Consider the following 24246-nt stretch of genomic DNA (forward strand, 5'->3'; position numbering starts at 1 on the left):
CTATTGAGGAGGCAAGGGCCCTGGTAATGAGGAGTGGTATGATTGTTTTTCTAGGATGGAATCTTAGCTCATCCTTTTTGCTAGATCAAATGAGAAGACGAGAAAGAACAATCTCATTTGAAGATGAGAATTAATATGGAGAACTAAGAGGGTCAGGCTACAGTACAGATGCTCAAACAATGGCAATTTGGAGTTTAGCTCCTGAGCATGATAAGCCTACCCTGATGGAAATCAAAGAATCCCCTAGGGGAAATGTTATTTTCTAGCATGTTCAATTTACCTCCAATGATCAGCTATTTGGGTTGCATACTTCAGTTGGACTGATGAGCAAAAACATACCCTTCAAGCTCAATTAGAACAAACGTATGAGAGATTTCTGAGAACAAAAAGGAGCCATGAAGAAGAAATGAAGAAAACATATGTTATGGAACAGAGGACCATCAAACATGAAATGGGCATAGCTGATTTGAGAAAAATGCCAGAAACACTATAGAGGTCCATGACAGGGGTGTGCAAACAAAGGGCCAGACATTTGAAACAGGGGAAACATTAGGCCATGCTATGGAAATTGATGAAGAGAAGCTAAAAGCTAGAAAAGATGCAGAGATCAAAGTTATGAAGAATTTGTTAATTCATATGATCAATGCACTGAAGGCAGTTTCTCAAAATGTGCATGGCAGCTACCTTGCATTAGAAGGGGTAGAATACAAATGTGCAGAGACAATTACTCTATTATCTCCAATACTTAGCACATGGGGCCCTTATATTCAATTCTTTGATAATATAGTTACTGTACTTCCACAGAAAAAGGACCTTCCAAAGACAACCATTGTGAACACAAGGAAAGCAATTCACAAGGTGAGAGATTTAAATGGTTTCTTTGGAGGTAAGATGCAGCTAGTTCAAAACAAGATGAAAACAATTGCTGCAGGGACACCAAATTTTATACCTACAATTTTGGACAGTGAAGGCAAAATAAAGGACTGGGTAGAATGGTCATCATCTTTTGAAAATATTCTTGATCATCCCAAGTTTTTGTCTTTTTGTAATATGAAGCAAGTCCTACTAGAGTCTATGATATGATTGATATGCTTTTCAAAATACAAGCAGAAATGTCTAAGGTGATTGCTTAGGTCAAAGCCATAACTGATGCCAAGTGGACCAAATGCTTAGAGGATTTAGATACGATCAGAAATGCCACTTGGCCTGATATTGATACGGACATCGTCATATGGGAATTAATAGCAGACATCAAGGCTCTACCATCCCAGGAGGATGATTAGACAGAGACAACTATGAACCTTCTACGAGAAGACAGAAGGAGATGGAAGAGGACAAAACAGTTAAAGCAAAGGCTCTTGCCATAAATGACATCTACTTTTTGCACCCACTTTCTTGTCTATTCTCCAACTGCAGAGAATGTATTAATGAAGTCTCTCAGAGGATTTTTTCCTTTTGCTTTTGACCGGATAGTTTTTGACACCTGCCCTCCCATCTGAAGCTTGTTGCAATCCTCTGTATAAGGATTCCCAAGATGTGGAGTGGTGGTCGGTAGTCTGTAGAATTTTTCATGTTTTATGTCTTTTTTGCAATCCGTCCAGTTTTTGTAATTATATGAATGTAATCAGTTTTGTATACTCCAGAATACAATGAATATCAAGTATAAGTTGTCTAGTTTTGAGTTATACTTTGAGTTTTATCAGTATTGTATTCATTTCTCAAAGGGAAATTAATACAAAAGGGAAAAATCCTACATATCTGTGTCTTTTGTCTCCTTTATATATCTGTGATCTTGAGATTGAAATGAATAAGTTTCTTTCAGTTTAACTCAATTTGGATGAATTGTGTATCCCTTACTGATTGTTGTTAATTCAAAGAAAGTAATTGCTTTTTGTAAGTGATAGGGTTTAGGGTTTATAAGAAGGATATGATAAGAATGAAATTTAGAGCTCACTGTTGACAGATTTAGTTACAAGTTGATTAAATAGATTTGAGCTGCTAATTTTGACTCTATATAACAATGGATAAGACACTGGTCACTAATTTTTAAGTTGCAAATTGATGATTCATATAGTTGCTGAACACACAAAATTCAAACAATCAATTTACCATTTTATGTAATGAAAAACTAAATTTTGTTGGTCGTTACTTATTTGCAATATCTTCTTAGTTGTAGATAGCTACTGTGATAAGGAAGTTATTGGTAAATTATAGAACATTGACCACTTTCTTCTATAAGGGGTAGTTTTTGAAGAGAAGACTATCATAGAAGTAGTCATAAATATCCCTGAGGTTTGCCCACCTTGGCCCTGCAGAGCGAAAAGTGAAGGGAGTCTAGTGATTCTGTTGAAGTTAGTCCAGAGCCAAGATAAACCCAACTGAATACAGGTTTTAGCTATTCCTTAGGTCTAGTCTTTGTTTTGTGCACCCTGGTATTAGGTTCAAAGCAACCTAGTATGTTCCTTACCAGTAAGAACTCCAACATATATATATATATACTCACGAACCCACCCACGAACCCAAATGGGAAAAAAAATTTGCCCGAACCCACAAACCCGAACCCCAACCTCGAATCCGTCCCCAAATCCGAATCGGCAACTTAGAATTTCTATGATATTCATTTTTCCAATTTCATCTTAATGGCTAACTAACATTCACGTGATATATTACTAATAACCGCTGTTTCATTTTACATGAATCGAAATACCTCAACAATTTTATCATTACAACCAATTTCACAAGAACTGTTATTTCCAATGAAATCGCTAAACAACTAATTTCACATGAAATTTTCCAGCAGCTAAAATATTATTTACTGTAGCAAAAATTTGGGATGTAACAAATGGCCACAAGGAGGCACAAATGCACTAGCTTCTCATGCACCATACCCCAAGGCGAACAAAACCTCATGTCCCTTCTAAGATTAGATCTTGGGTTACAGATCCATGCTTCTTGATGTCCCCCTTTGTCATCCCTATTGCATCTTCATCGAGAAGGCCTTTCCACTTCACTAGATGTTCATGGTAGACCTAGCACCTTGTTCTTTTGAATTCCTTACTATCCAATATGCATTCAAGCTTCAAAGGTTCACTTGGAGGTAGGTCCTTACCCCAATCTTCATCTAGAATTCCTAATGCACCTACTTCTTCACCTACAAGCACAAATCCTTTAAAAGGATAGAGGTCGACAACATTAAAAATTGGTGAGCCAGCCACTCTAGGAGTGAGTTCTATCTCATGTGCATTAGCCTCAAATTTGTGGAACACCCTACATGGCCCAATGTTCTACATCTACAATTTTGTGTATTTTCCCTTGACTAGCATTTCTTTCTTCAAGTGTAACATTGAATTGGACATCCCTTCTTTTCAAATCTACATGCTTCTTGTACTTCTCACCACTCTTCTTGAGATTCTCTCTAACCTATTCATGTATATCCTTCATGGCCTTTGCAAATTCCTCTCCTTCAACACTCCTCTCCATTCAAATCTCTGACTTCAAAAACTCCTCTACATAAACCACCTCAAATGGGCTTCTACCAAGGCTTTTATTGATGGAATCATTATATGCATATTGAACTTGTGGATGCACCAAGTCCCTTTGTTGTGCATGTTCCTTTGCGAGGCACCTAAGTAGATTTCCAAGTGTTCTATTGACGACTTCAATTTGCCCATCCATTAGTGGATGATAGGTAGAACTAAAGGTCAAGTTTGCAACCAACTTTTTCAAAAGAGCCCTCCAAAAGTGACCTACAAACTTTGAATCCCTATTTGAAACAATAGTTAAAGGTAAGCCATAAATCTTGACCACTTCCTTGAAAAACAAACCTGCAATATGTTTGGCATCACTAGTGCTCCTACATGGTATGAAATGTGTCATTTTACTGATCGGTCAACAACAAAAAATACACTATAAACTATCATGTCCTCTCTAAGTTTTCGGCAAGCCTAACACAAAATCCATGCTAATCGCCTCCCACGGCCTATTAGGGACTGGTAATGGTTGATAGAGACTGGTATTAGTGTTTGAACCCTTGGCCTTTTGACAAACTACACACCTTTCCATAAACTATCCAATGCCACTTTGCATCTTGGGCCAAAAGTAATACTTTCTTACCTGCTCCAAGGTCTTGTACACACCAAAATGGCCCCTTAATCTGCACAATGCTTCGCTTTAATCAGATTAACCCTCAGAATAATTTGGTATACACAACTGAGCACCCTTAAGCAGCAAGCCCTCTTGAATCAAGAAATCAGAATATTCATCATGAAAAGCACCATGAAACTGATTGCAAACAGCATATATATCCTTGAAATCATCATCACTTTCATACATACCCTTTAAGGCATCAATACCTAAACTTTGGAGTTGGATTTCTTGCACCAACATTACCCTCCTGTTGCACCAACTTGTTGGGCTGTCCCTTTTTGTGCTTTATGGTGAAAGTATAGCTTTGGATGTACTCTGCCCACTTCACATGTCTATGGCTCAACTTATCCTAGCTGTTCAAGAAACTCAAAGCTTGATTGTCATTAAAAACAAAAAAAATCCCAAGGAAGTGGATAGCGTCTTCACTTTTTTAAGACTTAATTATGGCATACAATTCCAAGTCATAAGAAGAATACTTTTTCTATGCTTCATTGAGTTTCTCACTAAAAATGCTATAGATCTGCCCAATGGGCTCAACACTGCCCCAATTGCATACCCACTTGCATCGCACTCTATGGTAAAGACCTTGTTGAAATCAGAAAATGCCAAGATGGGTCATTGTGCTACCTTTTGCTTCAGAATTTGGAAGCTTTTCTCTGCCCCATCAGCCCACATAAATCTGTTCCTTTTATCCCCTTTAATGGTGTCGATAATTGCAGAGCAAATATGGCTGAAGTTCCTTACAAACTTCCTGTAAAAACTAGCCAATTCACAAAACTCCCCAATTGCATACCCACTTGTATCGCACTCTATGGTAAAGACCTTGTTGAAATCAGGCAATGCCAAGATGGGTCATTGTGCTATCTTTTGCTTCAGAATTTGGAAGCTTTTCTCTGCCCCATCAGCCCACATAAATCTGTTCCTTTTATCCCCTTTAATGGTGTCGATAATTAGAGAGCAAATATGGCTGAAGCTCCTTACAAACTTCCTGTAAAAACTAGCCAATTCACGAAACTCCCCACCTCCCCTACTGATTTTGGAGTGGGCCAACTGAGAATTGCTTCTACTTTTTTGGGGTCCACCTTCAAAAAATCCATGGAGATTACAAAACCAAGGTATATCAACTCCTCCTTAACGAACTCACACTTCTTGAGGTTGATCATCAACTGCTCTTCATGTAGTCTCTTCATGACCATGTCAAGGTGCTGCAAGTGTTCCTCTTTAGACCTGCAGAAAACAAGTATGCAATCCAAGTAAACAACCACAACCTTGCCTATGAAAGGTTTTAGGACCTCATTAAGGTAATAGGTGCATTTGAGAGTCCAAATGCATAACAAGTCATTCATATAATACTTAACTTGTCTTGAAAGCAATCTTCCACTCATCTTCCTCTCTGATCCTAATCTCATGACAACTACTTTTTAGGTCTATCTTTGGAAAATAACAAGCCCCTCCAAGAAAATCCATTAAGCCCTCCATCCTAGGTATAGGAAACCAGTATCTTATGGTGATTTTGTTTATCGCCCTTGATTTGGTACACATTCTCCAATCTCATCCCTTTTTAAGTGCCAAAACAGTGGGGACAACACATGGCTTAGACTCTCCCTTACTAGGCCTTTATCTAACAATTCTTGGATCTGGCTCCTTATATCTTTATTCTGTTGAGGAGTCATCTTATATGAACATTTGTTGGGCAGGGTTGCATGAAGTATAAGGTTTATGTGATGGCTTACATCTCTCATTGGTGGTAAAGAGTTAGAAAGTTCATCAACTGCAATATCTTGGTACTTGTTTAACAAGGCCTGAGTTTCATTCGGTATCTCGTCACCCTTAGCTGTTGTCATGACTGGTTTTGGTCTGCTTACAATGGCATATCCCTGTCCTCCCTCTTCTTTCAAGGTTTTCACAAACTCTTTCTCTCTAACCAACATGACACTAGACCCAATTTGCTTGCCATGTCCATCTTACAATAGTGTAAGTGTGAATGAAGTATCCTTATCTATCACATATATGTTCTTTTGTCCATCATGTTTAGCCCTCCTATCATATTGTCATCGTCTCCCTAAAAGTAGATGCCATGCTCTATATCCTCCAATGTTTGATTCAACCAATGCTTGACTAAGACTTGTAGGTCCTTATTCAACCAGGAAACCTTTTAGGGAGTGGAATGTGGAGTTCTCTTCATGTTCAACTTCTCTCCCATTTCTAAGGACACCAAATTATCAGTAGAACCGGAATCAACAATGACCTTACATACCTTACCTTGAGATTTGCAAGTGGTTCTGAACAATAACCTCCTTTATGGAGGCTCTCTTGTTGTGGATACCTTGATTAGTGTTATTTTCATCATTGAAGATATCTTTGGGGCAGCATGTTCAAAAGGGGAATCGACACTTCCATTTTCTTTGTCCTACACTAATTGTGTTCTCCTTTCAACCCCATGTGAAGTTGAGGGTTGCTTATCTGAGCACTCCATGCTTATGACCAAATTGATTGCATTGATAGCATCTACCTGGGAAGGTGTTTGACCCTCTCCCTTGTAAACCAATCTGCCACTACCATTAGGCCTCTTGCCTCTATAATTGCCTCATTGTGGTTGATTGTCTCTCTGTGTTCCCTTAATGCGTGTCCTCTTCCTCCAAAATTACCTCTACTTCTAAAATTTCTTCCTCTTCCTCTACCTTTCTGCTCTTGTCTTCTTTTGATCTTCTCCTCAGCCTTGATTACTAAATTGTAACATTCTTCCACCATTTCTTCATCACCCTCTTCATGCCCTGTCCTTATACTCAACTTATAGAATTCTTTTATGTATGCTTGCACATCCAACTCTTCTTGTTTAAGGTTTTGCAGCTTCCTATACAAGTGAACATTGTAGTCATTTTGTAGGAAATTCCCCTTCAGTTTTGCCACCATCCTGTCCCAAGAGGTTATATTAGATTTTTCTTCTTCATCCTTTCAATCTATACAATGTCCCACCTAAGTAGGGCATGTCCCTTCAATTTTGACTTTGTCACCTTCATCTTTTGATCCTCTTGTACATCTTCGCATTCAAAATGATTCTCCAATGCTCCTATACAATCTAGGTGTTCCACTCCATTTAGCTTTCCTCCATACATGGGTAGGTCTACTTTCGCCTTGCGACCATCTCCTTTGACTAATTTTATGAACCTTGCCATTCCAAAGTCCTCAGGATCCATTTCTTCCTCTGACCCTTCTTGGAATCTTCCTTTTCCTCTTGGTCACTTACATCCCTCATGACCTCATCTCTTCTTTGACTTGATTCTAGGGCTGCAATTCTTGCAGTCAATCTCTCTTCCAGCTCGTTTATCTCCTTAGCATGCATTTGTTTCAACTCATTGACTTCCCTTGCAACGACATTCCCCTTTGGAGGCATTTGGGTTTCCTCTTCTTTCAATGTTTTCCCCCTTTCAGATCAGACCTATGCTCTGATACCAATTGATGCAGAGAAAGGGAGGCTATGACTTCAATGATATCATATTTCACAATTTTGAAGGTTTTCAAACGTCTAATGGTGAACTTTCACTTCCTAGGCCTAGTCTTCCCAGTAGCCCTCCAAATAGGCTTATCAAGGCATGACTTCTTGTGGGTCACAAACCAAAAGCATTTTGAGATACCATTTTCGGCATTTAACAACATATAAAAAGTTTGGATAGGGTTACTTTGGAGCGTATCCCCCATTAATTGACTAGTAATCGGCATGTAGACCAAATTAGGCCACTTTTACAAAGCAACTATTGGATTCCTTCACACCAAAGTTCCAAATTCATTTCTAAGCCTTAGACATGTCACATATGGTCTTAATTCCACAATTTCCAACACTCGAAACCCTCATCAACTCACCCTTCTATCATGACTACCTATGCAAAACAAGCCTAATACATGATGATATTAGGCTAGGGCATCACCAAAATGGCCTCTAGAACTTTCCCTTGGTCCTGCAAATTTATGGATCCTAAAATACATTCAAAAACCATCCATTCCGCTGAGTTACAGATTTCTTGAACGGTAGAATAAGCCTCAAAGCATATTTGATTCAAACCCTCACCTTGACTTTCAAGACTGTTTTTAGTAAAATTGCTCTAACTTCCACAAATATTTTTAATGAAACTGAGCCAAAGCAAGATGCAAATGAAAGAAGAATCAGAGAATCAACTAACCAAATAGGTTTCACATCAGTTTCAGGTCATACATGACCATAGAAAGCTCTGCAACAGAAAAAATAAAACAGAAAAACACAGGAAATCAGAGATAGTTTTATTGCTTTCCCCATCCAAATCACATTACCTGACCCTTGGTCGATGCTGACAGGGTCTTTTCATGATTTTGCATCATCTCCAGCAGAAACAAACCAATTTTTGAATTGTAACAAACAAAACCCATGGCTTCTTCATAATGACAACATCTACAATAAAAGTTGACAACTTTTACATCTTTAGGGCAAAATTTGTCAAATAACCTCAGACGACTTCCTAAGACTCTAGTTGACCCAACCAAATACAAAAGTCTAAAAGATCTAATTCCATGGCCAAAACAAGAAAACAAAGTGATTTTTGCCAAAAATAGCCTCATGGACAAACAAATGCACTAGGTGCTCCTGCATCAGAGACATGGCACAAAGTGATAAAAGCCATGGTCACAAATTAGTGATCAAGGATATAAAGGTTAAGAGTGTGATGATATAGTAACAAGCAGACACAAAAGGAAGGAAGTGATGAATGTAATATAATATCCGCTCTCTAAAATAGGGTTGAAAATAACACTAATAAAATTATAATTATGCAATTTATAACAATTATAATTAAAAATTAATATTATAAATATAAATCAATAAATCAAAGAATATAAATTAATTAGCTTGATATTCATGTTAGGAAATAAATATAAAAGTTTTGACATAAACACAAATTGTTTGGAAGTAATTAAGTTGTGAAGAGACGCAAACCCTCTCTTCATAATCCCTTGTGGCATACTTAAGAGACATTCAATAATCTTCCAAGGATATCAAAAGAATTATTCATTAATTAGAAAACAGCAGCAGTTCTAACAGGTCTTATGCAGTCAGCAATAAGGAGAGGCATGGCAGTGAAGAGATTTAACAGAAGACAAAACAGCAGAGAAAGACATTGAATAAGGAAAAGAACATGATACAGCAACCCTAAACACCAGAAATAAACAAGGAAAACTCAACACATTAACATTAGATATTAAAAAAGGGAAGGAATAATCCCCAGCGATCTGCAGCAAGCACAGAATCTAAGATCTTCAGCAATCAAAGTGAAGGCAAAAGTGATCAACCATTCAGGCACATCAGTTGATAACCCTCCAACACTACAGTATGCATTTATATAATAATTCATATGCTGTGCACTAACAAATTGATTGTCCATAATTAGTTCACATTACCTGTTATAGATGTACATAGAACTTGTAATATGTATGTATTTGCAAAGGTACTGTAGTAAGCATTATACTTTTTACACTGTCATATATATGATTAAAGATAATTGTATCGCATCAAACTAACGAAGATAAGGGAATGTATACTAAATATGACTGCAGCATACTGCATGCTATCACCTTAAATCTAGAAATAAGGCTTTATATGCAATTAATATATATAACTACTAGGGGATCAGGCTTTCTCTATTTTAATTATATTTGTATGATGTAAAGCATATTCATTAGTCTGCAAAAATTTGCCATATGAAATATGTAACTTAGATAGAATACTATGTGTATTTATACAGCATTGGATAAACGCTTCCCAAGATAGGTAGTCCTGTGGTGGAATTGACCATTTTACATCATACAAAGGCGCTAGATAAGGCTTACAGTGGAATGAGCGTGGGCAACATCATATTAAAGCACTATATAAGGTTTATGGTCAAATGGGCATGGGTTATATCATACAAAGGTACTATTTGTGAAGACTAGTCCATATGGAACAATTATTGTGCGAATCCGTAACCATACAGGTATACTGACTTACACTAACAATATAGTCAATTTGTGTGTGTGTGTGTGCACCTTGTTCCTTATAAGTGATAGTAGGACCTAAATCAGGGCTTATCATGTTAAAAAGGCATTTTAATTGGTAAAGCTATACCTCTACCCATCTCACAATTCTTCTTTTAATGAAATCTATGATTATAGGGTGAAACCCAAAAGGACATAACAAGTGGTATTAGAGCATGTTCCTCTAACCTAAGGGACTGAATTGACTACTCTAACAGATGGATATAGTCTCGGTTGGACAATCCTGCCTCACGTGGATTTGGTTACTCCAAGAGATGGATCTAATCTTGGTTAGACGTTCCTTCCTCTAGTGGATTTGGTCACTCCAAGAGATGGATATTATTCTGGTTGGATGTTCCTGCCTCTTGTGGATTTGTTTGCTCCAAGAGATAGATCTTGTCCTAGTTGGACATTCCTGCCTCTTGTAGATTTGGTTACTTGAAGAGATGGATCTAGTCTTGGTCAGACATTCCTGCCTCTTCTGGATTTGGTTACTCATTGTGGACCAAGTGAACTACATCTACAGATATATACTCATATGTATGCTTGAGTCTAGATATATAGATATGTGTCTAAGTCGTGTATGCTTTCTATCTTCATGCATTCATGTGTCCACTTTGTATATGCTTCATGTCTTCATGCGTTAATGCGTATACTTCATGTATGACTTATGTATTCATATAATCACGTGTATCTTTCATACCTTCAAGTGTATGCTCAAGTGTGCTCTACTTTGGTTGATTTAAAATATTTGAATAAGCTAGAGAGTAAGTCAAAGATATGAATTTATAATGAAGATCATAAACTAGTGTATACATCAGGTCAATCCAAATCAATTTGATGATACAAGCTTGTTCCTCCTCTTGGAAAACTAGTTTAAAATTACAAACCCTGCAATTCATAAATCTGGGATGAGATGATTTCAGAGTGGCACAACAGAAATAACTCGCATGAGTAAGACTTGTATAAAAATTGTCATTACTTGATAAGGCATGGGTTACATCATACAAGGGCACTATTTGTGAAGGATAGTCCTATGGAAGAATTATTGTACGAATCCATAGCCATATATTCAGATTATATTACACTAACAATACAGTCTGTGGGTGCAATACAGTCTGTGGGTGGGTGTGCACATGTTCCTCATTTGGTTGTCTATATTACACTGACAATATAGTAGGTTTGTATATATATAAATGCACGTGTTCCTCTTTTGGTGATTACAAGACCTAAATCAGGGATTATCATATTGAAAGGGCATTTTAATTGATAAAGTTATAAATCTACCGATGTCACAATTCTTATTTTAATGGTTTAATTATAGAGCAATCCCAGAAAGGGAATATTACAGTAATTAAGCAAAGAAAGTAATAAAGGGAAGGCATTAATGTGCAGCAGTTATGGAAGAGCACAGATTACAATTTAAAAGTCTTATTAACAAAGGATATATTCATTCCAAGAGACGTCACTCTTCAAAAAGAGATAGTGATATACAAAAGAGAAGACTTCCTTGGAGGAAGGTATTGAGCCAAGGATCACAAGCACTGATCCATGAGAGCATATCAGTTCATCAAGCACATAGGTGGATCAGACCAGAGATTACTATTTATTGCAGGCTATAGCATTCCTCTTCAACAGTGGTGTGCATGAGATGCATACATAGTATGTATGATGAAGATGTTACCTAACAAATTATTTCTTATTTGAACTGCTAATCTTTCTAGATGCTTTATCTATTCATTTGTTCTCCTAAGGAAACAACTGAACATGTTAAGGTTAGGAAAGGAGTACAAGGAGGCAGAAACAGTTATAAGGTCCTCTTCTAAGTACACCACGTCATGGTGGTGACGAATAGTCTCATGAGGCCAAGGGGGCACAAGGATGCCCCGCCCTTGGGGTCAGAATGGAAGGATGCTCTCGACACCCTATTGTAGTTTCCTCAAACCCTTACCTTGGTTGTCTATTATGTTGAGGAACCCTATTCACTGGAAGCAGAATAAGGATGGTTATGAAACAGGGGAGCTGCTATGGATTCCTCACTAGGTGCAACCCCTCATATGGATGGCAAAGGCCACATAAGGCCAAGAGAGATTATATCCGCTCTTGGGTCTAGGGTAGAGGGAAGATTAAAGCACAAAAATATGCCCCCTACCCTATCTCCCCTACTGTTGAACGCCATCAATAAATTAAATATATCTTATGGTTATATTAAACTTCCAACCCAACTTGAAATGATTCATGTTTTTTATGCCTCTAATAAGGAAGACCTGTTTGTGGGTTATGTTTTAATGATTTCCAAACATGTTGCAGGATATCAACCAGGTACATGATGTGACTAATCCTACACTACTTCTTGTTCTACCCGGAACTTATGACTAGGACAAAAATTAGGGCATCTACAAAAAGGGAACATTACACTCTTTCACATAAGAGCCACACGTTTGCATGTAAAATTGTCAATTGGTATTGAAGTTCTCACCAACAAAAAAATAAAGAAATGCTAATTGGGAAATCACCTCAAGAACTTCTCTTTCTATTGTATCCATTAGCTTTATACGTTGTATGTCAAATAAGAAACTTATCTTTGTTTACCAGGCATTTTCATCTCAAAGAACAAACCAAAGATAGAAAACTAAAAAAAGGAGTAGGACAATTGCCTGTTTTATGACCAGCGGATCATGAGTGACTGCAATCAACTTTGACATTTCCTGCCAATAAAAAGAAATTGCCTCAGATATTGATCTTAAAGAGTTCTCTGAATAGACTTAATGTCATGGGCATTAGAATTTCAAGACTGACAAACATTTAAAAAATTGATATCAAATTCATTAAATTAGTAAATAAGTGAGCCTGCATCTAATCCATCTCAATAAGCTTATGTAATTAGCCTGAACATCGTGTAGAAAGAAATTCATGGAAAGTGCCTGTAAATAAACATTTGCTCAAATGAATATAAAATATAAAATAGAGCAAATGTGTTCTGCCACCAAGAGACCAGGCAAGCAAACATATTCACTAGAATTAAGAGCTATAAAGAGTGAAGGCAAATTACTGAAACATACTTACTCATAAACTTGGCCTAGTGAAGAAAAAGGCTCAAACAGAAGGAGTATAACAACTTGACCATATGAAGGATTCACTTTGCTTACATTCCAATTGTGGCATATGACAAGGACAGTTTTGTATTTATAAGGGTGTTTCAGATGACAAAAAAAATTATATTTTGGCATTTTGCTAACCAATAAAAGCATTTATCATTAATGGAGCTAGATGTTTGACTTTCTTTTCTGGAATCAACAAATTTCATTACAACAATAATATAAAGAGCACTTGAGATTAAAGTGAAAATGATTTTAAAAACTTCTACGTGATCAGAAATATTACACAGGGATGATCAGACTTGGACCAAGTATTCTTTAAAAATTAAAATTCAAACAAATCTATGTGAAGCAAGAATTCTGTAATATCTACACATTCCCAGTCTACAACTTATGGTGATTAGTTAGATACATGATAAAATTGGACCATATTAGAATTTCTACTAACTCGGACATTGAATAAAATTATTCATGTTCTTAGAAAATCTACAACACTAATTCACAAATCTCAACTAGAGATAAATTTGTTTCAAAAGCAGCCATACTCACCAATTAAGCATACCATTCAGCAGGATAAGTGATAAATAATACGAAATATACAAACCTCAATCTTCTGAACCAGAGTACACAATGTTTGTGAAAGGACCACATTCATGTTTGATGGCAGGTCTACCTGCACAATATGCATGTATATTGGAACCTGTTAAGTGTAGAAACCAATATTCCTTGACAACTAATTCTACAGAAGACTAAGTCATAGGTACTTTAGAGAACAATGATTGCATTTTGCCAGATCCTTCATTATGGTGAGAAATGAATGTAGAAATGAACTTGAGGTACTCCATTAGAAATAAATGTAGAAACATTAGAAGAATTTACCTGTTGAAAAGGAGTTGAATCTGACAGATTTTCATGTGCATTGTCCATGTATCCATTTTGAACAGCAGCTTCATTTAAAGTTGCTGGATTCTTAACGGGATCATTTAAAGTTGCTGCATCCTTAGGACTTTGAGATCTCTCCACAGGATATTCCAAAACTGGAGCAGATGCATCGCTCTCTCTTATGACAAACTGGGAACAACCAACACAGTACATCCTTCCTTCTCTGAATACCAAGAAAAAAAGAATCATCAATTTTTAACAGATATAGCCATAAAATCTTAAACCATAATTTAGATCAACGCATCCTTATTCAATGCATTAGCAATAGTAATTTGGTAAAGACAGTAAATAATATTAGGCATGCATTTAATGTTGGCCAAAATCTCAAAGACATATAAAGAACATCACGGTATGGGCAGAGATGCCATCTAAATGAGGATATGTGATAAATGAATAAAGATGCTGTTCTACTAAATATAAATTTATTGCTATAGGCACATGAAGATGTAGGGATAAGGACACTGCTAAAGTACATATATTACGGTCACATGAAGATGTAGCAATAAAGGCACCTGCTATATTGCATATATTTATGGTCATGTGAAGATGTAGGGATGGGGATAGGGATGCAGTCCTTATCGCCACACTGGAGTTTCTTGTTGAATATGGTAAATACTGAATAGTAAATGTATAGACCCATGAGATGCAATCTATTAACGAATCTACTTGAATGAATCTGTTGAATGTATCCAGCGCCGTTTTATCAAAATAACTTGTATATAAGAAATGTCACACTTGGTTTGTGATTATTCGTTTCTGGCAAGCCAACAACCTTTTTATATCAGAAAACATTTGATTTAAAAAATAATAAGTCAAGTCATCGATGAGAAAGGGAAAGCAATTACTAAGTAGAAAATGTAACACATCCAATGACACACTAGGTATTAATATTGCCAACTGTATTCAAACCATTCAAGTTGTCCAGCATTACCCAACCAAAACAACCTGCACACAAGAGCTGTGGCACTTGGACTGATATTTCTGTTTGTAGCAGACCAACCACTTTGTTGCAGTAGAAGACATGTGCATGGCCCATAGAGATGGAAAAAATCCTATCATTGAGAAGATGATGCTCATTCACTTGATGATACATTAACTGTTACATAATACATTATTGTAGATGAATTGCACATGCACACACATGGATAAAAGTAGCACCCTCTATCTAATAAAATGGCCTGATGCCATTTTGCTGACACCTCCTCCCTCGAGCAATTACCATGCTGTCAACAGTCTTGCATGTCAATGACAAGCATATTTGATCAACACAAGAAATTCATTTCTTAATTAAAATGGTTGTAAAAAGATTATTACATATCTTTGGAGGGACTCCTGATACAAAAATAATTGCTCAAGAAAAAACACTAACTTTATTCTATGAAAATGAGATGACACTTGAAAGTGAATCTATTCTAAATAATGAATGTATATAAAGCTAGAGATTGTCTAAGAAAAATAAAGCAAACACAGCCTTTAAAAAGTTAATATTAAGAAAACTATAAAATGTCAAACACAAAATATTTCTAAAATAATAAAAATAAGGTGGAGACATCCTACAGTTAGACATGTCCAAATCAAAAATTGAAAAGCTTTACAATGTTTACATAAGAACACAAAATAAACTTTGAAACTGCATATAGATGCATAAAGAATGAATTTAGAGACACAAGTCTAATTTCATCATTGTAGCATTACTCAAGATCCGATTGAATTTGCAAACTGAACATATAATTGGAACACAATTGCTCAGGATTTGATCGGGAGACTTGTTTTTTTTATTTTCTGCCACATAAAGGGGAAAGTTCTGCTTTTCCATCTAGTGTAGCCCAAATTATTTTTGTTTTATTTTTAAAAAACTACTGCATCCTCCAATGGAGTTAAGAGGTAGCGTCTGTCACAGAATCCAAGGGCAGCATCTTCAACACATCCCCTCTTGCAATACAGAACATGGTTGAGAGGCAGAGCCTCTGCTGCCAGACCTAAATTAAGGTCTTCTGAGCACAAGGGCGCCCGTGACACATGCCATTTTAATAATCTAACACTTTAAACCTAGGAAGTCTGGTTTGCCTACTTGGGACCCTGGCATTGGTCCAGTTTGAACCAAGTCCAGGTTTGGGTGCAATTCGCCTCTGGGTTCGGAAAGGGTTCGCCCTAGGCAGGCTGATCCATTTGGGCTGAACCCAAGTCGAACCAAGGTAAAACCAAGGCAGACCCAGGCACATTTCCACTGAAAACATTCAATAATTTAGTGTGTTGGGTGGATATTTTGCAACTGATAGTTTGGGTAAAATTCAGTCACAAAATAGGTAGAATAGCCACAACGTGTGCGACAGAGTCTCTCCTACCTTAAAGTGAAGGCTCCCCCTTCTCACTGTTCTTTGGATCAACTCAAGGTAAGCAAGTTGAGAGATTTTGAAAGGGTATTACCAGTATTCTTTCCTCTTAACTTTCAGGAAAGAATCCACTTACCCATACCCATGGAGCGAGTAATGGACAAGATGAAACCTCTAACTACACTTCTACCTAAAGTTGTAAATGGTGATACCGATTAACTGACACTAACTCAAAGGCTAGTTGAAAGCACACCAATTTGGCTCTAAGTTTGGTCTTAATCTATACTATAAGAATAGCCTTTACTGTTGGGGCACAAAGACTTCTAGAAGTAAAGAATTCTAACTATTTTTGTGAATCAAGAAGGAGATAAAAGCTACAGTCAAAGCTCTAGTCTATGTATCACCACAATTGCTCCCAATCAAAGCTTTGGCTCCAATTGCATCTTAACTCTTTATACTCAATTATTAAGAACACAAAAACACGTGAATCAAAGATAACAAATGCAAATCACGGTCAAAGCTTCTAACTTGCACTAGTCACAATTGCACTCAATCAAAGTTCAACTCCAATTGTTTCTTTGTATTCACTTTTCTTTCAAAATAATACTGCACAATCAAAGTTATGCTTGCACAATTTCTCTAGAGCTCTCTTGCATACAATAAAAGATGATTTTTACAATGAGGGGGCACTACATAGGAAAAGAAGTTGAGATAAAAAGGGAGGTAAAAGTGGGAGCAACTCAACCAACTTTGACCAAATCAAAGTAGGCGAGAGAAATTATTGGATTACATATCACAGATATATAAATTGAATTACATGTAATTACTCGATTTCATGCAATTCATCCTCTCTAATCTACAAACATGGAAAACACTCGAAAATGTTGAGGTTGTTGATTCTGAATGAATCAATCTTGTAGATTGTTGGCAAAGGCCTTGTACTTGATGATGAAATCCTAAATGATCACTGGATAGGGAGTTTTGTATTTTGTACCACTGCATTCACCTTGATAACCATGGTGTGGTGTCTTTTGATAGCCTCTAACTCCTCTAACTCTCTTTGATGAATTGCCAGTTGTCATTTGAAAACTTGATGTGATCAAGCTTTTTCTCATTCGAGTTGTTGCAAATTTTTCTTTGTAGATTGACACATTATGGAGTCTCTAACATCTTTGAAAACCTTCTCAATGGTATTCGGATGTAGACTCGGAACAACTTTCCATCAGTGCCTTTAACTCTTTTTTTTCTTTTTTGAAGCAAAGTGCTTGGCCCATTCTCACATGAACTCAGGTTCTCAAACAACCATTGGGAAAATGGAGACCAAATAAGTTACTAGTTCCTGAGGATCAAAGCATATCTTCTCGATGGGATGTCTCTATTCTTTGAAGAAGTTCTGACATATCTTGAAGAGTGTCGCAACGTGAGCTGAAAACATCTTCCAATGAGATTGGATCCATGAAAACTTTGGGATTTTGAATGTGGATGACAGGTCTGAATGAACAAGGTCTTAGGAGTATTGATTAGATACTCATGGAACATGTGATTGCTGGAAATGGACTAAAAAGCATATGGAAAGGGCCAAAGTCGGACTTAGAAGGATGGATTCCATATGGGTAATGATGGGTTTTTATGTAAAAGCTTTGAGAAATGAAGGCTAGGCACATGGAAACGTGTGCAAATGAGAATTTTGGCTCTCAAAAAGTTGACCTTTAGCCAAAATTGGGTTCTCTAGATGCAATTACATATAAATCACCATGTAATCATTGTTTTTGCGCGAACATGCAATTTGGTTCAGAGGATGGAAATGCATGTAAGTGCAGATGAAGAATGAGATTACATATAAGTGCGGATGAGGGACGAGATTACATGTAAACGCATATGGAGAATGAGATACAATTTGCTATGGTATCTAATGATAGATGTGGAATAAAACGATGCACTTGCATGAAAAGGTGCAAAGTGAAATAATCTTGCGTTCTAGGGAAAGAACTTACAGCCTCTTTGAAAACAAAACAACAAGCACAAAAAAAGCACATACCTTTGGTCTTAGACTCAAACATGTCAACAACCAAGTTGCTCTCTTATGTAAATTCGAATTTAGAATTTGGGGAAATTCTGTTTTTGAACAAGTGTGCAATAACAAGCTATAAAATGCAACAAAATAACAAGATAAGTATGAATTGACAAGCAAAGTTGAAAATGTCTACTTAATTGGAGATCAAAGAGCCAAATGTTGAAGATTAATTGGTTTAAAGAATGAGTCTCCTCCAAATTCGATGGAGACCAAAGAGCCAAATGTGGAAGATTAATAGGTTTAAAGAATGAGTCTCCTCCAAATTTGAATCTTCAACCAACTATTATGACCTCCTCCACACTTGCAAATAATGGATATTAATGAGCAATCAATGAGGCATTTTTGCATGGATATGCCAAAAACGTGGTCTTTAACCTCCAATACACAAACCGTTTTTGCAAAACACCAGACTCTTAGATGTTTTCTGCACAAAAACATGGTCTCAACATGCCATTACATGAGTCGATTTTGGCATTAAAGGGCAAAAACGTGTTAACCAACAGCAATGGCATGGATTACAATGGCAAAACAATTCCTCCTTGAGCAAAAGCGTGACCAAAAATACCCCAAATCTGGGTGTTGTTCACCAAAACGTGGCTTCAAAATGCCATGAAATGAAGTGTTTTTTGCAAAGATTTCAATGCTAAATGCATGGAAATGCACTAAGAGGTAAAAATGACCCTAGTTGGAGAGATTTCATGCCATGGAAAGGGAAAATCTGAAGACTTTTAGCAAAAACGTGTTCTTGGAGAGCAAGAACATGAACGTTTTGCACTTGGAAGCCAAAATCGGGTTCTTAAAATGCATTTGCATGTGTTTCAAAGGAAAATTGCACTCTATAAGGGAGTTTGCATGTTTTAAATGGCATCAAACTCGGTCTACTATGAAAATCGCACCCTTGGAGTGCATTTGCATGTTTTATAAACTTGTCCAAACAAGCCTATAGTGCAAAATCGCACTCTCCAAGGGTCACTGCATGTTTTTAAAAAGTCTGTAAGATGCAAATCGCATTCTTGGAAGAGCATTGCATGTTTTAAATTACATGCATTTACATGTTTAAGTGTTTTAAAATGCCATTTTAGTGCAAAATCATGGTCTCTAAAGGCATTTCCATATAAACATGTAAATAGGTTGAAAAACATATATATGCACAACTTAAGTGATAAATTAAGCACATGTCTAATTAATTTTTGAAGAAATATCACTTAATTGGGTCCAAAATAACATTTACACTATATAATTAATATATTATGTGCACATATCACTTGAAAAAATAATATTTAACTTAGATGTTTTAAATAAAACATAAAGTAACTCAAAAATAAATCAAACTATATAGTTAATAAAGTCACTTGTGAAAATTTTAAAAAGCAACTCAACATGAAAATATAAATAAAGTGCTCTCTATAGTCACTTAAGTGATAAATTTAAGTGATAGAGTAACTTAAAAACATAACATAAAGTAAATTTATGTTATATTTTTCAAAAAGTGAATGTCAATGTGAAAATATAACATGATTTTTAAATCATGCAATTGCATCTAGAGAGTCCACCTTTAGGGCACTAAAATGGTCATATCTTTTAACTGCCAATTTCGATTAACCAAGATATACTGAATCGAAGGGAAAACAAAAAGCAATAATTTGAGCAAAACCAAAAGACCAAAAGCAAGCAAACACACACTTAAAAACAAGAAAAAGGACGTTGAAGGCTTCAAAAATCAAGCATATGTTTAATAAATGAAAAAATAAAAAGGACTTAGTGAGAACCTTCAGTAAAAGGATTCATTATACCAATTGAGGTCGATTGATTGATCAATGTCGGCCATTTAAATAATAAATTAATCTCAAAGAAATGTGCAACTAAGTTGAAAAAGTTTCATACTGTTACGCTACACTTTGTGGTGACAAAATGCAAGAGAATATAGTGCAGGAAACAATTATTATGGTATTTGAATAAGATCTTTGACATTACAAAACAAAATTTGCTAAAATTCAGATATTTATTACGTCAAATTAAACTAGCCATCGAGATTTCTTCCTCTGTAATTTTTACGTCCAACTGCTCATAATGACCTCTGTCTGATTAATTGCAAGCTCTCTATAGTGATAAATTATATTTTAGACATTAAACAGCATCTTCAATAGGTCACGGAAGTTGCAAGCTACTTTTTAACAATTTTAAAGTTGGATGTTAACTACAAGGAAGCAAGCTCCCTGTGTGGTGAAAAAGTAATAAGCCTTTGAAGTCTTGGAAAAAGAGAATGTTATTAGTGCAGCTGATCCCATTGGCATTGGCACTGTTTTTGAATCAATTGATGTCATTGATGAAGATGAAGAAGATTTCGATAATCCATTGGATGATTGAAACTTATTATAAAGACCAATTGTTGAAAGTTGAAAAACTGATACATGAACTCAATGTTATTATTTTAATATTTTGATGTTGATATGACATTATCATTACAAGTTTATGGCGTATTTGCTGTTTTTTATGATATTATGTGACATTCTAAGCCTAATTCATATTTCTGGACTGCCTGTTGTTTACATGTTTTTGTACTTGTTGATGTTTTGGTAGCTTTAGTAGGATTAACTTGTGAGATCAAAAAGAAATTAATATAATTACAATGATCCACACACACACACACACACACACAACTATAATTGATTTTGCCATTACATTATATTAATTATATTGATGAATAGACATGTCTCGTGAAGGGACATGTCTCTTCTCTTGGTTTATTCCTCATTCAAATACAAGAGGACGCTGCCATTTGGAAAACACATACCAAACATAATGGCAGTGCTTAGTACATTTGCAGCGGTCCTAAAAACTTAACATGGTATCAGAGCCAAACTACGAATATGAGAAAAAGAGTCTTTTATGGAACGAAGAGAAAACTAAGAATTATATGAGGATTCATTTGAGATTACATGTGGCACAAACGTGTTACAAAGCAATGGCTTCAAATACACATTCCAGAGAATCTGATCAGAATAGTTATTGCCAAGGAATTTCACAGGGCCTACTATCAATGCCAATGTCAAATTAGACCATTCAAGATGCATCGTAATGACTGGCTTATGCAATGCAAATGTTTGGCTAGTGTGATCATGCGATGTGGAGGCTCAAGTCAAAGGAGTTCTGAGTGCAAGAACTCAAAACTGCATGTCCTCTGATGTCTTTGCTACCCATGGAGAAGCTTTTCCACATGCTCCAAATATGCAATTTGATAGTTTTCATCATGCAGAACTTTGGAAAAGTATCAAATAGATGTGTGCAATCAGAATAAGAGCATAATGATTTTTGAGAAGACCTTAGAAAGTTCAATCAAATGCACTCAGAAAGAGTTAGTCTGAAGCAATCTTATATTGGTTGCCCAAAGACTGCCGACGTCAGTTTGAAGTATGATACAGAATATGCAAGGCCATGTTTCAAGCTTAAGCATCGAACCTTTCTCCGCCTTCTTGGCAATTATTGAAACAATGAAAAGTAGTCAAGACCTTACAATAGAATGATCTCTCTTTCAATGGTGATTAGAATCTACCCGATCATCTAACAAGTTGAATTCAAGAAGAGTAACTTTTCACCTATAGGTGATATGGAAAGTATGTTAATGTTTGGTAGCTTCAGTCGGTTAAACCTATGAGACTAGTATAAATATACATATATATTACATATATAAGTGTGATATATAATATATATTTAATATATGAGATATTATATATTTGTTATTTTATAATTATAATGAATAGACATGTCTCATGAGAAGACATGTCTCTCCATGTGTCATTTGCAATACATATAAGAGGAGATTGATGCATTTGGAAAGCATATACCAAGATGGCAATGCAACAACATCTGCAATATATCCTAAGCAAACAACATGGTATCGGAGCCAGGTTGCAGATGTAAATCGAATAGAAATAGGAATAGGAGATCATGACAGGAAATCCAATGGAAATACCAATGGTGAATACCGTGGCAAACATAACTTTGAAGAAGATAATGGACATCAAAATCAAGCATCCACAGGAGGTACAAAGCATCATTTATGAAAGGCAAACAAACACACTTCTAAGGGCATGACCTGTCATAGGACAATTAAACAAGTGTAAATCAAGAATCCTAGTCACTGTCGTAATTGAGAACCAAATCAAAAGAAAAGAAAGAAACTGTCAAGGGAATACGTGTATTGCCGGAAACTACAAACAAAGTCTAACCAATTAAGATGACCAATGACACACATTGACATGGCACCCTTGAGCTATCATGTGAAATCCAAGTGGTACACATCACAACGGTAAATATCAATTTATGACAACTCTTCAATAAGAGGGAAGCTATAGATAACACATAACCTATTATAGGTCATGTGTAAAAGATATCAAGAGATAAGACAAAAATATCGATGCTCTATGTGTATTGAATAAAAGCCTATGCAAGAACAAGGAGTATTAAACATTTATAGTACCCCTTGGATACCTTTGCATGAAAAAGTAGAAGTAACCAGGTAAGACGTGTCGTACAAATCGTTGACCAAGGTAAGAAGTGCGAGTTCAGTTGACGAAGGCAAGTCCATATTAATCTAGTCCAACATGCTGGGTCAAGTGGATATTATGATAGTCCAAGGAAATTTAAAATGTCAAACCCACCATTCACAAAACAAAGAAGACATATTATAAAGGAGGTGTGGAGCATACTCAGCACATATACCAACCAATAACATTGCACATGTCACCAACACAGTCAACTTAGAATAAGGAAGCGATTAGTTTAGAGAAAATGGACTTTACTATGGTAGGTGATCATGCACACCGAAATCAGATAAGGTATCAAGAACTAATAAGTATGTAATGTAAGACATTAGACACCGATAAGGTATATTTTATTTATAATATTTATTCATTTCATACATATTGATATATTAATAAATCAAATATAAAAGTTTGACATTATTTGTGAATAATTTATTGAGGATATTACATTTAAGATGTGAATGATTTACTTAAGAATATGTATATTAAATATATGAAAGTTATGTTAATAATAATCATCTTGTGAAATCGGTCAATTAAAATTTTAATGTTCTTATAATTATTGAGAATAATTACTGAAGGTATTTTATTATAATTATATGAATTATGTACCTTGATCTTTTCCTTCAAGAATGTTATTGTAAGGAAATGAAGATTGATTTAGAGGGATATTGAGATTCAAAAGGAGCCTGACTTTTCAATGGATGCAACATTGAAAGGGAGGAAGCAAATAGAGGAGATCGTTTCATCAAACTTCAGTTATCTCAGACATATTGATTAAGAGGGAGTAGACTATGTTGAAGATGGATTCCCTAGTAATCAATAAATTGTAGCAATCAAGAGGATTGTGATTTCTAAATATTCCTCTAAACTATATGCGCCTACCTGTGTATATCATGAGGAAGTGACGACTTCCAAGTGATCATCACTTGTATTTGCTGAAGTTATTGAAAGGTGACGATCTTTCAATAACTTAATCTGTTATGATGGATATCTTACGATGTCTATGCAGATCATGATAGATTATACTTTGCATGTGGATGTTCATATGGTAAGCATTATGAGAATGCATG

General features: G+C 35.9%; 1 protein-coding gene across 3 annotated transcripts in view; it reads right to left on the reverse strand.

Annotated features, from left to right (window-relative positions):
• LOC149543877 (uncharacterized) overlaps positions 1–24246 on the reverse strand; it is a 127759-nt gene that overhangs the window by 89251 nt on the left and 14262 nt on the right. For all 3 annotated transcript variants that reach the window (XR_016355723.1, XM_089798541.1, XM_089798543.1), the window contains exons 2-4: positions 14160–14385; positions 13885–13953; positions 12840–12890 (exon numbers count right to left, since the gene is read on the reverse strand). Coding sequence is in view for 2 of the 3 variants with exons in the window: in XM_089798541.1 (XP_089654667.1) it covers positions 12840–12890; positions 13885–13953; positions 14160–14385 (346 nt within the window). In the remaining variant the exon portion in view is untranslated. The remainder of the gene's footprint in view (positions 1–12839; positions 12891–13884; positions 13954–14159; positions 14386–24246) is intronic.

This window comes from Cupressus sempervirens, chromosome 8 (assembly GCF_028749045.1).
Source record: "Cupressus sempervirens isolate cs-2001-9-10 chromosome 8, ASM2874904v1, whole genome shotgun sequence".
NCBI lineage: Eukaryota > Viridiplantae > Streptophyta > Pinopsida > Cupressales > Cupressaceae > Cupressus > Cupressus sempervirens.